Raw genomic sequence first — 17,553 nt, forward strand, 5'->3', positions numbered from 1 at the left:
TTTTTCATTTTGATTTTTAGCATGCTGTGGTGGATAAAGTATTCAGTTCCTCTACCTAAGTAAAAGGTACTAATACCAACTTGTTAAAATATTTTGTTACAATTAAAAGTCCTGCATTGAAACTGTTACTTATGTAAAAAGTAAGCATAATCAGGAAAAAATAATGTACTAAAACTATTAGAAGTACCCAATGCAGAAAATAAAGAAAAAAATAAACACCCAAAATACTCCTAATTGTAGACTAAAGAATGTATCAAAACAGTTCCTGGTTAATTTTTCTTGTCAGTCAGATAATTGTTGATTAACAATTAATTAACAAATCGTTTGTATAAAGTGCTGTGTAATGTATTTTCTAGCTAAACATAATATTTTATCTTTTTTTTCTCATGTTTTGTTATGCAAACAAAATTTTTTAAAAAATCTGAACTATAAAGTAACAAGTTACTATAGTTTTGTATAAAGCAGTGGATTAAAAAGCACAATATTTCCCTCCGAAATATGACAGAAGTATAAAGTGCCATAAAAACAAGAACCTCGTGTAAAGTACATGTACCTCATATTTGTACTTAAGAACAGTACATAAGTAAATAGTTACATTCCAGCACTGCTAATGTATTACTGTTTTCACGTAACACTGACTTTGTTTGAATAGCCTAAAGCACTTTTTCCGCCTTTATTCTTTTTCGGTGGTGGTTTCTCAGCTCGTTCCTGCAGGTGGAAGAGAAGTGTGTGAGTAAAGTCTGGGAAACACCTCCCTCCGTTTTTCGGATGGGACGGACAGAGTTGCAGTCGGAACACCCTTCAACTTTTCTCAAACACTTCACAAAGTGTCCGACGTCCTGCCATGCTGGGACTGTAACACTTTTTCGGATTGCTGGTGTGTTTTCCGCGCGCTCCTGAGACATGGCTCCGTTTGGAAAAAACTTCCTGAAGGCTCGACAGAAAAACAGGTAATTTGATAAGAAAGATAGAGAGATTTGCTGACGTGAAACCTGTTGAGTGTGTTGTTGATTTTTTCTTTTTTTCTGAATTCGGTCATTGGGAAGTTGAGGAGGGATAATTACGCACAACACAGACTGCGCATCGGATTTATGTGAACTGCACAAGAGGCAAAGCAGATTAATAAACCATTAAAGCGGTTTTGTTTTTACATCCTGCATTCAAGTGATATTGGAGGGACATTGCAGACTACTGTCTTAATGCAATCATAGTAAATAAAAAGCAACGTGGTGATACTGTGGGACATCAAATACACCAAGGGTAAGACACTGGTAAACAGCATTAAGAAACACAGTTACATTTTATAAACTTATCAAGAATATAAGGTTATTTTAGTTTTTATTTATTTTGTGTTAGTGTCATTAATAATGTCTAACACATACTGCAGGTATTGTTTTAAAGCAACATCAACCAGCAGCATTAGAAAATCTTAATGCACTGTGTTGCCATCATAGATACAGTATGTGGGAGTACTGTTGATGAACAGAGGTGGAGGAAGTATTCAGATCCTGTATAGAGTATAGAAATACTAATATTACATTGTAAATATACTCTGTTACAGGTAAAAGTCCTGTAGTGACAATATAACTTAAGTAAATGTAAGTACACTCACAATAACTAAGTTTTGCACACTCATAGTCACTCAGTCTAAGTATTGCACACTTACAATAAACAAGTTATCTTTCTTCAAAATCTCAAGATTACTTTACTTAAATTTTCACAGGCAATGAGTTTGCATATTTTTTAAGTAAACCCAATTTATTAGATTTTGCAGTGTGGGTACATTCAGGAAAATCTACTTAAAATAATAAAAGGAAAATCAGCAGATGTTTTTTATGAAAAAGATAAATATTTAAAAAGTTGGTAATTGGTTTTCTGTTCTTCAATCTGCTAATCGTTTTTTTTTTTTTGATAAGTGACTAGGTTTTAAATAGCAGGAGTCAAATGTACTGTATTTCCCTCTATAGTGTAGAGGAGTAGAGGTAGAAAGTGGCATGAGATTAAACAAGTGAAGTACAAGTACCTCAAATCTGCACTTAAGTCCTGCACTTTGAGTAAAGGTCCTAAATTTGATTGTACCAGAGTGTGCTTGTTCAAGGTGGTAATCTCGCCGCCTAGCTGTTCTGTATAAAAAATTGCAAGCATGGACTGAAAGGACCGAGTTGTCTTGCTGTTGAGCCAGCAGTGAAGGTAGTAACAGCGCCATATCGAGGTCAAGGGAAAGCCGGCAGGAAAAAAAACAGTTTGCAGAAGTTAGTAGCTAACTAAAGGAAGAAGAACAGCGGCCAAAAATGTCTGATGAGATAACAGTCTCTATTATCTGGCAGCAGATCTCTTCCTCTGCTAGAGGCTGAGATCAGCTGCCAGATAACAGAGACTGTAAATTACTGTTGCCATGTTATGCCTTTATTATTGTTTAAAAAGCACTGCCAACGAATGTTTAATGTCACACTAGAGGCCGACACTGCTATGTTTAACGTCACGCCCATCATGCCTCATTTGCCTCTGCAATTCCAGCATGCTATCTAAAATCACACACAGGAGCACACAGGACAATGTTACTATTGTTTGGTTCTGTGTAAAAATTAAAAGGCGTCCTAAAAAAGGCATCTTGTTGTGGCTCTATAGCACAATCTCTGTTTAATAAGGGCTTATGTGTGCATCAGAAGCAGAAGGGAGGATGTGACCTTTAAAACTTTTTTTTACTCCATAGTAATATTTAAGCCACATAATGTGACATTCCCACTGAATGAAACTGGTTTAAGAAGCTGAGAGAGAGGTATTATTCCTTTCTGCCTTAGTGCTTCTCTGTCAAAACTGCTCTGTACATTAACTTCCAAGAGCTTTCACCTTCTCTTGCTCTGTAATTACTACAGATGTTAACTTTTAATACATCTGAGACACCGGAGTCAAAGAAACTTCTGACTTTAGGTCGAGAGTGATCCTGTCATCAACACTCGTATAATTGCTCCAGCAATTTCCGTGAGTGGCTAGCTGGGCCATTTGATGTGCCCCTGGCTGCAGCTGGGTTCAGCCTTGGCTTTGAAAAAGTGGGAAAATTAGATTCACCGAGCCACAAGCGCCCCTCAAATTCAGTTTGGATTGTTGGCTGAAAACTTTTTGTTGCGCAGAGTTTGGTAAACAGAGTTTCTCTCTTGGAGTATCTAGGTCAGGAACCAATTCCTCACAGGGTGCAGACAGGATTCATGTTGCCAAATGTGGGATCAGGAGGGTTTTAACTGTGGGTAAAGAACTGCTTTCATTAGCTTTACTTATTAAGAGTAGTTTACCAACTCAGGGGAAGGGGTTTGGATTAAGTTCAGAAATAAAGCTGGCTTTTATATTAAATTACTGTAAAACTTTTTGACAGTGGCACCCGCAGCAGAATCACACAGAGCCGAGATGAATTATCTTTGATAACTTCAAACAGTCTGACTGAGGCTGTCTCCAGTGAATGTCTTTTTTTTCATGTTGTGTAGTAATTACCATTGTGGCACCTATAATTACCTCAAGTGTTTAGATCTATAGATATGTCAAACGCTTCATTTCAGAGACTCGCTTTTACTTGTGCAGAGCTGCTTGGTTGCTTAAGAATAAGATGATGTGGAGCTGAAGTCAGTTGAAACATCAAAACTTTGATTAACATTAAGAATAAATCAGTGTTGATTACAGCTGACAACATTTGTTTTAATATTAGTTATCATCAAAGATTCGCAGTGCGTCATCAGGGAGTCCTGTGCGTCAAACTGTGTCCTATATTGAACCAGCACGTACAGGCCTCAGAGGGTTTTCAATTAAGTGGTTGCCAGCCAGTGACATGTGTGACCAAAGCCATGCAGCAGCATGACAGCATTGTGCACAGGACCAATTAGGTGAAAACATTTTTCGCTTAATACCAATTTTCAGGCCACAACAAACCCAAAAAAAAGAGCAATTGTGTTGAGAATAACTCATTTATTTTCACTTAGCAACAGCTCATTAAGTGATTCACAGATCGGGGGGTTGGGGGGGCACAGGAAGGGAAGAGAAGGGAAGGGGTGTGTTGTGTCTCTGCTCACAGATGCCTATCAGAATGGGAGTCATCCCAGAGATCAACATACACAGATAGAAAAGTGATGTTTTTTCCTCTCTGGTCCCTCATCCTCTTTCAGATAAGAGAGAGGAAATGTCCCCTGTCCAGTATCTGCTCCACTGCATTCTCTGTGTACATTTTTACTATTAAACAAACCAGACACAGAGAACTCTGTACACACCTTCCTTATCCGATTAGGCTTGTCACAATACCAGATATTTAATAGTTGATTCCAGTACCAATTAAATTTCACAATTCTCAATACTCAATTAAATACCACAGTAAAAAAATAATTAATCCTATGCACATAAACATACACTCCTCTTTTAAAAATATTTGAATTATTTATTTTTTTTAATCCCTGATGTTCTGTACTAGTCTATGGGTTTTAGGCTTTGGTAGTATCAGTCTTGAAGGTATGCTTTTCAATATGGTCATAAATACAGGTGCTCCTCTTTCTCTTAAACTCATTGTATGTAATGCACCGCACAGTGGAACAGGCAGCTGAGCTAAAAGACACTGCAACATGTAGTGGTGTTTGGATAAGTTACAGTACTGTAAACAGCTGGCAGCCAGTAACGGCAGAGAGAAACCGTGGGGAATAATGACGTGTTTATTTACGTCAGACTTTGTGAATTAAGGATTTATTGTGTCCAAACCAGACCTGGTGATATCAGTGCACTTACCAGATTACTAGCAAGAGTAACCAAGATGGTTTGGCTGAGTTTAGTTTGTTCCTGTCAAGAGTGAGTGAAGTGTGTTTTATGATGATTGATGAATTAAGCCTTGTTTGTTTGCTAGGACTGAGAGAAAGTTGAATTCAAAAGGTGTACAGCTGTATTTCTCTGTTTTATAAGGAAACTAGGTGTGTAGCTTAGCACCGCACACCTATACTGTTACACTATATACTGTATACCACAGTGAAAATTGTTCTGGGATAAAGTGGCCCTCCCAGGATGAATTTTAACAACTTTGGTGATCCATTAACTTTCCATACAGCCATCATCAGCCTAAAATTTAAATTTTGTCCCATACTTTGATTAATGTGCAAATGGTAAATGGTGAGAGTAAACCGACAGTATAAATTCATCACCTACAGACTAATCAAAATACCTCCATAGCAAGAAATGTAAAGCCCAGTGGTGCTTGCAGGTTATACGGTATCTGCTGAAATGTTTTGTAGGAAATATCAACATCATCTTATCACATCACTATTGATCTGAGGAAACACGCTGAGACAGAAAGCTATAATTCTGTCATTTGTTACGACATGTTCAAACCACCAGCATGCAGTCCTCTGTGGTAACTTGTTGCACTTGCAAATTTATTACACAGAGGGAATTGTTCAAGGTTGTCATTATGAGTATTACAATGGAAGAGAGCTATGCCACCATGGTGGAGCTGTAACGTAATCGGCCCACGCAGAAACTTGTGCTGAAAATTCATATAATTTAACTGTGGTTTCCTCCTGCGTGTCTGAAGTCTGACTCGATATCTGAGCTTGTGAGTTCAAACTGAGGTCAAACGGGTGTGCTCAGGTTTCTTGGGTTCACCCAAGTGTGAAGTGTTGAGGTCTAACACATCCTCTGATACTGTAAGTCGCAACATCCATCCACACTATAACACTTTATATTTGAATATTTCTTTTAATCATCATACATCATAATTTCTATCTATTGGCATGTTCCCATCAGAAGCTGAGGGCACCCTCATTTGTTGCGTCTAGAGCCAAAGCTTAATCCCAAGCTATGAATATCAAATGGCACCCAAAGTGACAGCCCTTATGAACATATTAGCTGCGATGCAATCAGCCCAATGGTGCATGCAGTTTGTCCTGGCAAGGAGTTGACTAAGGGGAGTTAGGGATTTTGGTACTCCCAGAGACTGATACCACTAGTTCAAAATGTTTGTCCTTAGAAAATAACAATTGAAAATTATACAGTTTTGTAGTCTTGAATAAACTGACTACAACAGTTCAAGAGCAAAAAAATATTCTTATCTCTTTCTTAAATACAATCTTTTCTTCCCAAGAGTTCGAGATGTAATTTGTCTTTTTGGCAGTTATGTGAGTAAATGTTTCTTTAAAGGAGCTTTATGTGAAATTTAAAGGGCATGAGGCGTTCTGGACTCAGTTCTCTATATGGAGGTGGCTGAGCAGATGGCTAACAGCTAACGATGCTAACTTGATAAACAGCACTACACAGTAACAACGGTGGTGACAGAGGTAACAGTGTTGACCAGAGTGGGCACTACGCCTCCATTTCATCACCATCTGAATATCAGCAGTAACTGCCTTATGAGAGCAGTACAAAGTTGCAGTGTGAGCTAACCAATGGTATACACAAATGCATTTCCATGCACGTGCAGCTTTATCACAACAAACCACAAAGAAGCTACATTACAAAACACAGACAGAGCATGACTTAATTCGCTATAACTCCACTATATCTTTTCATATAGTAGTTTACTGTTTTAGTGATGCTCTGAATGTGACAAACACAACCTATGAAGAGGTGCTGAAGCTTAGAGAAAAATCTGCTAGGTTGTTTTTTGTTGATTGATGTGCATCTCAGCCTATCACAGCTGTTTTTGTTGCTCAGATACAACCAGACCTAATCTTATTCTCTGAAAACTCCAAGCTGTAAAATGTCAGTATCAGAAATATTATGTCCAAGTTTTATTTGTGTGCCACTCAACATTTGGCTATTTAGCATAATCCCATCAAATATTAATTCAACCACTGATATAATATTCGTCCCCAAAGCAGCTCAGCATCTAAGAAATGTTACAGCATTTCAACATGGACATGGGCTTTATTTTCGACATTTGGGACAATTCAGCAGATTTGTCAAAATGGCAGAATTTTAAACGTTAAATAAACTTTTGATAACACAGCAAAAAGAAAAAAAAAACCTTAGTATAGGATGATCTTTAAATTTAATTATTTATTTTAAATAAACACAGTTGCACATTATTGTTGGAGAGAGCCTTGGGATGAAAATATGACTAGATTTTTTTTTTTATTTTGGAACACATGGTTTTGAAAAAGTGTCATTGAAAACCCTAACTGTGAGGCATTAAATGTTTCAAACAGGCCTAGATTTGTCAATTTGTCAACACTTCACATTAGTTTAGCTGAAACCAGACTGCAGTGACCGCTATAGAACTCATTTTCCCCTTCCTCTCTCTGTCCATTGAACTGTGGTGGCAGGATGTTGTGTGAGCGTTGGGTGATTGTGGCCCAGGACAAATACAGGTGTTTCCCCGTCTTGCTATACCTTCTTCCTGCACAGCTGAGGGGCTTGGGTCACCCTCTCTGAAATATCCAATTGTCTGCAGAGCATGTTTATTCACCTGTATGTTCAGATGTGACCAAAGACACATGTTTTTTTTTTTTGCATGTTTAGGCCAGTGTTAGTGCATGTGGGAAATATCTGAAGGCTTAACAGGGTATTGGGAAATGTTCAGTAAATTTCTGCTGCACTGATTATGTTTTCCTTGTCTTTTCCCTTTTAGGTCTTCCCTTCTCTGCTGATCTTTATTGTGTCTTCTAGTTTTTCATTTATTGCAGTGTGGAACAACAATGGTTCCAAAACTTTTTGGCTCGTGACACCTTTAACCCTTTTAAACCTGGGCAAATAGGCTTGTTGTTTTAAAAACATGGGAAGAAGGCAATGAGCAACTTAAGAGGAAATGACCCTGAAATGAACAAGAAATTAGTAAAAAGTACAAGAAAATTACCTGATGGTTCAAAGGTTTACTCATATGTTCTTTATATATTTATTTATATTATCTTTACCCAATACTTGCTTGATTTAATACTTGCAAAAGGCATTTGAATGCAGCACAAGAAAAGTGATATTGATCCAGATTCCAAAGGTTTGAAGGCCGTTTCTACTTTTAATATTTTTCTTATTCTTTCAAGATCCTTCATTGTGTGTGTGAAGGCAGCTTTTAAATGCTGCATATCAGTCAGTATGCTATTAAAGACTTTTAAGACTTTATACACCACTCTGCAGTTTAATTTATCACAATTCACAATAGCTTACTTTATAAAAATGTTTTTGTATTTAAAATCTAAATCTGTTGATCTGCACTGTAACTAAGACCTACAGCTTTTGCACATTTGATGGACAGTAGAGTGCAAAACTGTATGCCAGTCTAAATGGAGTGGTAATCAGAATAAAATTAAATTACTGATCACCTCAAAACGGTATTCGAGCACTTAAATATTTTTCGAATACACCACTGCAGGTTATAGGTTACATATAGTTTATATAGAATATATCTTGCAACATTTTGTCAAAAATTGCTACTGACATTTTTTTTTTTAAAGAAAACCCTAATGGAGATGAGTTTGCTTTTAAATAGTGTGAGTTCTACTTCAAACACAGGCATATTTCAAAGGTGGCAATCTAAATTACTCGCAAAGGCCCATTTTCTGCCCAACATATTGAACGAGGGCCAACTGTCTCTATGGGCCCCCTTAATGAAAGGGCCCCAGCGCAACTACCCTGCTTACACTGATTAAAACCTATTGGATAAAACTATCCAGCTATTTCATGAAAAAGTCAAAGAGAAAAGGTCATTAAAAATAATATATTTCATGCTACATTTTTTGTTTGTTTTTTCTTCTGTCCTTTGGTCATCATCACTCAACCAGTTTTTCAATTCAGTTTTATCTTGTGACCTTTTTAGGGGGTTTAGATCCCCAGGTTGGGAATCACTGCAGAGCAACACCAAAAATATGACCTTAAACATGAAAGCTGAATTATTTTTGAATTTCCAGCACTGTACAGCTAATGTTATTTACTATTTGTTGAGATAAACATGTGTTGCATAGCTGTTGTTTTTGTTATATTTCACAGGTGTGGTCTTTACTGTGTCCTCCCGCTGTTTTCTCTTGAGCGGCAGTAGCATTTGCAGGGTTTCCTGAGTAGGTGATAGTCTGAAACTCTAAGGTCAAAGTCGCCGTGGTTGTTGTCTTTGATTGCCCGAGGCACTCTGGATTTGTTTGGCTTGTGCATAGCTCAGGTATTTGCTTTGCCCTGCTTGTCTCCAAGGGTCTCCATAACCATTAACCAGCCTGTCGCATTGTTGCATACGTATCGCATTCCTGAGACCTTATTCAGCGCCAGTTTACACAATGCTCCAGTTGTGTGTTTTCATGCCGTGTGGGAATCAAAACACAGCAGTATCAGACTCTAAAATCAGCAGAGATAATGCAGCATTTAAAGGTCTCCTATTTTGATAAGTCTTAATACATCTCACTTGTGTTGGCGTGCATGCGGGTAGTATCTGTATCATCCTCAGAGTTTGTGTATTTCTGTCCAGCCTCTTGTGCTGATTGGTGGTGAATGTGGGCTGTAGTCAGCCAAGGTTATGTCCGCAGATAAATACACAGCAATTACATGATGCAAGGTACAGACCTGAAACCTTTACTGCGTACCAAGGCCAAAAAACAACACAGAGCATTTGATAGACTCAACACAAATAGTGTTTGATTTTAATCAAAAAGTTTAGTTTTAGCAGTTCTGCAGATACATCCAATGTGCAGTTATTCAAGGATTTTCAGGTACTTTTTCAATCACTTTCTTTTTTAAGCACTTTATAAGAAGAAACTAATTTTATAAAACAATTTCTTATTAAACATTAATGATGTGATTGATGTCTCTCTGGGAATTCGGGGAAGAGAGGAGAGGGCACCACAATTGAGACAATGACATAAGAATATTCTTAAAAAGATATCAAAGTATTCAAGTTCTTGATTTCAATTTTCCAGTGCTTGGCCTGGTCTTATGTGAGGGCCTTCTTTTTATTGGTGAAATACTTCTTATGCAAAGGACCTTATGCAAACCCTGATCTAATGTGCACTAATCCTTGAATGCTGCTTTGTCTTTGAAATAGAAACTGAAAAAAAATGTTTTGAGGAAAATACTTCTTGAAAAACAATTGGTTACACACAATTTGTAACCTTGTGGTTTCTGTCCACCTATGTCAGATAACATGAACAAGTGTCAGCTAGAGTGTGCAGCTAAACTCCCTCAGTGATGTCAGAGCTTGCTATCTTACATCTCTTTTTGGACTGAAGATGAAATTAACCAGGATTACAAGCACACGGCTGTGATTTATTACTGCTGTTTGATTTTGATGGTGGAGGAATGTTGGTCTGTGGTTTTGCAATCAGTCTGCAGTTCACTGCTGTAAAGGAGGAGCTCTAGTTTTTGTCTCTTGGTGATATTATATAGATTATCTTTCTCTGATGTCTTTGAGATTGAACTGTGTGTAATTGCAGGAGTATTATATGTCTCTTGTTTTTTGCTTACAGAGTACTTTAACTTTAAATATGAGTATTTCGCTGAGACAGTAACTTGGCAGCCAGCTACAGTACATCAGCAAAAATGTAATTAATCACACGAATTGCAGAAGATTGCAAACATTTAATCTTTCATATAAATAATAACATGATACATCATTCTTTATCTTGAAATCAAATTTAGAAATGTCTGGCAATGTTATCTACTTATTTGATTACTTGTCCATGTTGTGGATGTCTGCATTGCCAGTGCCTATCATTTAACGACTGGATATTAGGTCCTGGATATTACCGGTTGGTCCATTAAGCATGTAAAAGATTGATATCGCCAGCCCATCAGAGGTCAATTTTTGAGCAAGTTTTACGGTCCAGACGAAAAGGTAATGAGGGCCTTGGGGTTAAATAGCTCAGAACTAAGCCATTAAGTGATCATCTGTGATGAGTAAGATGGTGAGTAACAGTCTAATAGAATCAAGGCAGGGAGCACAAAATGAGCGAATGTAGTTTTCTGCTCATTGACCTAATGGAAAACCATCAATGTACGGTCTTTTAAAGAAAATATACTGCTTGGAATAGTGAAAGGACTTCAGAAGCACAAGCAGGAGAGTAGTAGTATGTTCTTAAAACTGCAACTCTGTAACTGCTGGTGTAAAACTTGAATGGACTGCATTTATAGAGCTCTTTGCAGGTCTTCAAGACCACTCAAAGCGCTTTACAACTCAAGCACCACTCAAACAGTGGTGATCGAGGCTACCATACAAGGTACCACCTGCTCATCAGGAATGTATTCACACATACACACAGTTTCTTGCCCAAAGACACTTTTGACATGCAGAGTGCAGGAGCAAGGACTCAAACCACAGATCCTCTGATTAGTAAATGGCCCCTCCTGAGCCACAGACACCACCTGTGAAGCATTTTAACATAACTTTCTCTAAATTAAATTTTTCAAAAAAATCATCAGGTGTGGAGTCACGTGACTTGAAGTCAAGTTACCAGCATGATGACTTAAAATTTGATATAAAATCAAAAAAACGTGGAACTTGACTTGGACTTTAACACAATGACTTGTGAATTTTCTTAAACTTGTTGCTTTTGACTTTAAATCACGTGATACCTTCCACCAAGCTAATGTGGGGAGAGAAAGTTATATACATCTTCCCAATGGTGCTGCAGGGATGACATTTTTTAGTCAGCTGAGGCAGAAATTAGCACAGCCCTGGTTCCCTTGTAGAAGGCTAAGGGAATTATCATTGGATTTTGGCTTATGGCAGAAAATAAAATTTATGATACTCAAACATTTCTTTCTGCGAGATAATCTTCTCAAATGAACACCACCTTTGTTACTAACATAACCATTTAAAATGTAAAAATCTGACACAAATTTCTGTTTTTAGTTTCTGGCTATGATGTATGGTAGGCTAAAAAACGCGTGACTTACAAACTTACAGGTGGATTGCGGGGTTGAGAGTCAATTAGGCTGAATTCACAGGAGCACTCTGCTGATTTGAAAGATTTATTGTAGCAATTTGCATGCTTTTTTTTATTTTTTGCATTTTTAATTGTATTCATTCATTAACAGAACTGATCTGACTTCAATAGGTCTGATCTACAGGAAAACTACTGTCTGTTTTCAACTAAATGCTAAAGTCTAGTGGTCATGCTAACATAGTGATGTTTGGCATAATTAACATGTACCATGTTTACCATCCTTGTAGAGCTTGTTGGCATGCTAACATTTGCTTATTAGCACAAAACACAAAGTACAGTTCAGGCTGATGGAAATGTCAGTTTTTGAGCCATTAGGTAATAAAACCCAAGAATCTGGCAAATTGACATTTTGATCAGATGATGGCGCTCGATGAAAAGGACCAAATGATGGTGAACAAAAAATATTTGTACCACATTTTATGGCAATCATTCTGACAAAATCTTATGGGAGTCCATACAAAAGTAATTGATACACCAGTCTGGACCAGAGTGAGTGACCACCTGACTATCAGAGCAACATTACAGTTACCGGAGCCATATCAACAAATATAATTTTGATAAGCAATTAAATAAATTTAATTGTTTGTCTGTAAAAAAGTTGGTAATTCTGTGTGTTGTGGATATCTGTGTTATGATAAGGGGTTAGGACTGTTTCATTCCAGATTCATAATGGCCATTTAAGCTTTGTTTTTCTGTCTCTTTCTCAGGACAAAAGATGCCGAGCCTGTGGAAGGGAAGGAGATTCAGGTTACAGTCTGCAATGAGGAGAAGGTCGTCTGTGGAGTAACAAAGCACACAACATGTGCAGATATGATTCAGGCGTTGCTGGAGGATCACAAGTCAGTACCAGAGAGCAAGCGGCTCCTGCATGGGGAACCCAAAGACTTCTGTCTTGTGGAGCGGTGGAAGGGTTTTGAGAGAGCCTTGCCTCCTCTGACCAGAATCCTGAGACTCTGGTATGCCTGGGGTGACCAGAGACCTTTCATCCAGTTCACTCTTGTCAAAACCAGCGATTTTGTGCCTCAACCCACCAAGAAAGGTGGGAAGTCCAAGGGGGCTAAGCCAAAGCGATGGGAACATGGTCGTACCCAGTCTACCCAGTCGCTGCCGGTAGAAAGGCAGAAGCGCATGGTGAAGAAAGCTTTCCGGAAGCTGGAAAAGCTTCACAAGGAGAGTAAGAGCTCCCAGGGTGCTGAAGAGGTCGACCGGATGGTGCAGCTTATTCTCAACCAGGACCACACCATCCGGGAGCAGATCCAGCGTATGAGGGAGCTAGATTTCGACATCGAGCAGTTTGAGATGCAATTGCAGAAAGAAGCGGAGGCTGAGAGTTCACTAGCTCAGAGTTTGGAGGCGCACAGCGATGAGCAGCTGCAGAAGTACCTGTACACCAGTGATGGAGTCGAACAGCTTGAGCTGCAGGTTCAGAGGCATCAGGAGCTTATCCTCCAGCTGTCCCGGGACATTGATGCTGAGCTGAGAAGGGCCAACTTCCCTCTGAGCCAATATGCGGACAGTGAACAGGAAGGAGCCACCGCTGCTTCCTGGATCCCCTTGGAGACGAACGAATCATTCTACGCTGCTGAACTGGAGAGGTTGCAGGATGAAGTGAAACACAGCCTCTTCACTGGCGTGTCCCTTCACAGCCAAGCGGCAGAAATAGACAAGCAGCTAAAGTACTACGATGCTACGCTGGTCTCCAAGGATCAGGAGTGCTGGCAGCTGGCTGCCCAGCTGAGCTCATTGCAAATTGGGGACGGGGAAGAAGAGGAGAAGTCCAGTCCTGTCCCTTTGAAAAGTGAGACACTGTGCAGTGTTTCACAGACAGTGAAACTCAAACACAGCCTGTCCCCTCTAGACGTTACAGACACAGACTCAGACACTGGGATTAGCTCCACACACAGTCAGGACTCGCTGTCACCGTGTCTCGACTTCCCTCCTCCGCTGGACACAGACGTTTGAATAATCCAGCTGACCCTGCAATTTATTGTTCTGTATGCACTAACCTCAGTCTGTGCCTGGCATGAGTTATCATTACATTTAAGTCACAGAGGTAAGCATTGAAAACTAAATTCTTGGTGCACTTTTATGACACAAGAAGGTCATTTAACTGGAGCTGCAACAAGTAGTCGATTTACAGAAAATAGTCAGCAATAATTCCTAGTAAACTATTTGTTTTAGTGATTATTCTGAGCATTGGTTTCAGTAGGTTTAATCTAAGGTTTCTCTGTTTTTCTTTGTCAAATATGATTGTATAGTATATGATACTGAATATCTTTAGGTTTTAGACTAAAAAGTTGCGGTTGTCACTTTGGACTCTGAGAATTTATCAATAATGACATCAATTTGTTTTTTTTCAGTATTGAAGGTATTTCCTCAATCAAAAACAGAGATCATAGCTGGAAAAGAAATACCTCATTTCTCTATTTATAAGAAATGAAAATAAGTTATCATTGTGGGTAGTTATGCACAATATTATTTTCCATCATTATGCTTTTGGGTTATGTGTCAATCAGTCCCATTCTCATGAAGACAATAACTCAAGAAATCATTGAGGGAATATCTTCAAATTTGGCACAAATGTCCATTTGGACTCAAGAGTGAACTGATTAGAATTTAGTGGTCAAAGGTTACTGGGACCACAAAAAAAAAAAAGGATAAAAAGTCAAATGTCAACTTCATTGTGACATCATAACGTTTTCCAGCCATTTTTCTGTGTCATATCTCAGGAATAGAAGGGGAGACATTTGGTCAGATACCGAATTGGTGACACTGTGAAGATCTTCTGTGCTGCTGGGGGAAAGATGTATGTGATGTACCCGTGTCTTAGAATTGAGCTTTTTGCAGCAACAGTCATATCTGAAGCATTGTCAACAGTCATGGCTGGTTCACGGAGGCATATACAATCACAAGGAATTGTTTCTAGCTTTTGTATATTTTATACTTTAAACATTGTGAAATTAATCACAACTTGAGACATTTTTTGTACAGTAAACAAGGTTTTTTTTAATTCAGAAGGACCAAAGAATCTTTCAGTATTGTGTAACTACCATCAAAAGCAGCTGCACTTTCTAAATAATCTCCTGGGTTTCTGAAAAACTAATGGATGCTCACATCTGTGACTCAAATGAAATGATAAATCATGCAAGGCATAAAACTGTAGCGGTGTATGCACAAACTATATAGTCCATCACTGTTGACAGCTGGGTTTCGCGACTTTTAGGTGTTTTTGCCCCTAAAGGAGCAGAGAATATTCCCTTAGCACAACCATATCAAAGGTGTACCCTGCCTTGTTACTTAAAAGCATTTTTGTTGTTTAATTTCTTAATGATGAATGTATGTTTCTTTCCCTTCTTAAATTTGTCACAATATTTATGAAGCTGCACTTCTTTGTACACACTTTTAAGTATATTAACAATGTTTTATATTAAAACAGATAGCAAACTGTTTTGGATGTAGAATTTAAGATTTGTTAAAAACTTTAACACTTCTCTTGCCTACACTGTAAATAAACTGCTGTAACCACTGTAAATATTTTTTGACACAGGCACAATTTGTGAAGAGAATTTGATAAAATAACAGAGAAAACATATTTATTTATCACATAATTGTATATTACAGATGAGATTCTGTGACTGTTCCCCCACTGAGGCGATAATCTCTACATGCCACCAGTCTGTTCAAACACATCACATTCAGAGCCAAAATCACAAACATCTGGATCTGTGTAAACCATGCCTAAAAACAAAAATAAAATTTACATTTCAACTTTCTTAATAAACACTAATATTGTAAATGTCACAAAAAGTAATTGCTCTGTTGTTGAGTTTGTTGGTGCTGCTGTACGAGGAAGTGTTAATGGTAAAACCACGAGTAAAAAAACAACTCAGGTGCCAAATGTTACAGATTCCTCAAAGCTCTGAGTCACCAGAGAGAAATGACACAGCGAGCACAGAGCCCCCCCCCTGTCTCTGCAGCATATAATCAGACAAGATGGTCGCCAGGCAAGCACAAACAACAGCGAGCCGAGCACTCTCTTCTTGTCAAGGTACTGCTGACAGACTAACACTTTGTACTCGGGGCTGGCTGCTGGAAAAGCAGAGGATATCTATTTCACACACTAATTGCTTCACCCCCCTCCCTCATCCTCCTTCACCGCTTCAAGCCACTAAGTAACTCCACCAAGCATGAAAGGCCACAGATCTTACAATGTGAACAATCTTGCGCCGGTGCCTCACGCTTGTTGATGGAGTGGGGGCTTATTACGCTCCTCCTCGCATGCTTCAGCAACAGGTACGCATCAAGCTGAGATAAAGGAGCGTTTTGTATAATATAATCGCAAATCAGTCCTGTCTTGGTCGAATGTTGAATTACTGAATCTGTTAAAGGAAGGCTTTAAACACACTCAGTTCACCTCATTGTTTTATTGACAGACATGTTGAGGCACCTCAAATGGCAATACAAAATAAGAAATGAACAAATGAAGGACCTCCCTGTAGTTTCTCATATTAGTTGCTGTTAAGGGCCTGGAGGAAGTTTAACAAAGCACGGGGTGTAGATTTCCAACCCTTGGCAGAATGTAAAGCCGCACAAAAAGTACTTGGGCCAAGACAGGACAATACAATTCTCCACCATTACAGAGTCTTTGGAATAACTTTGGCCTTTAAAAAAAAAGTGTGTAAAATAGAATATAGAAACAAATGCTGCTTCTCTTTAGGTGCGCGGAAAACAACTGATTCAACACTTTTTTCAGCAATCAATTATGGAGACATTTCATACATGCATGCAAATTCATCATATTCGAAAATGCGCAGTGTACCGTTCTTCGAGATTTGTCTCTAATTCAGGTTTCCGTCATTGCAACATCATTGCAGTTTGTACGAGAAAGTGGGTTTGTCTTCTCTGTACAACCGTAGAATGGGACACTGGTACACTTCCATTTTACATGAAGTGCCTCCTTATTTATGTTCTCTACTGACTCCCTAAAACTTTAGGTAGCTGCAACCTTCAGTCACATGGAAAACTGATGTATGTCATTCCTCAAACCCACACTGTCTTTTGTGAAAGTCCTTTAAAAGTTTTTGCTCTCTCATGAAGATGTCAGCTGCAGAATTAGCTGACACTGTGATATTCTATGATCCAGATGCTCAGGAGGTTTTAACCAGAAGACAATTAAACCAGCAAAAAAAAAACAAAAAAACTTTTTTAAGATGTGTCTGTCAGGGAATGGGTATGGTGGTTGACATGAAAATGCAAGTGGCCCTATCTAGATCTAGTGTTTGGTTTGTCCATTCCAGGCTGCTGTAGAAACATGACAGGTTAACATGGCGATCTTCAAAGACAAGCACCCACTCCCTCTGTAGATAAAATTGTCTCATTGTAATGTAACAAAAACACGATTCTTATTTTCAGGTGAGTATACACTACAGAAAACATACTTATTATACTATATTCCATGCCAATATTTACCATTAAATCCTACACACTGGACATTTAATTGAAAGCTTAAAAAATGAATATTTAGTATTTGCATTACTTGTGTCTATACTTATAAACTGATGTTTCCCTGCGGCAGTGTGACTTCACTTCCTAGTTGCAGGGAGGCTGCAGGCTCAGGTAATGTTTACCTCTCCTCCCCTCTGCAGATCAGCAATTCAAAGACTTGCCAGCTCGC

The 17,553-nt window shown here is 38.5% G+C and overlaps 1 protein-coding gene across 1 annotated transcript; it reads left to right on the forward strand.

The window, feature by feature from the left end:
* The first annotated feature begins 715 nt into the window (after positions 1 to 715).
* Positions 716 to 15,686, forward strand: rassf9 (Ras association domain family member 9). The gene is made up of 2 exons (XM_042496728.2): positions 716 to 950; positions 12,587 to 15,686. The coding sequence occupies exons 1-2, from the start codon at positions 904 to 906 to the stop codon at positions 13,839 to 13,841; spliced, it is 1,302 nt and encodes a 433-aa protein (XP_042352662.2). The 5' UTR covers positions 716 to 903; the 3' UTR covers positions 13,842 to 15,686.
* Positions 15,687 to 17,553: the final 1,867 nt, after the last annotated feature.

This window comes from Plectropomus leopardus, chromosome 7 (genome assembly GCF_026936395.1).
Source record: "Plectropomus leopardus strain MGB_pleo_1.0 chromosome 7, ASM2693639v1, whole genome shotgun sequence".
In the NCBI taxonomy this organism is placed as follows: domain Eukaryota; kingdom Metazoa; phylum Chordata; class Actinopteri; order Perciformes; family Serranidae; genus Plectropomus; species Plectropomus leopardus.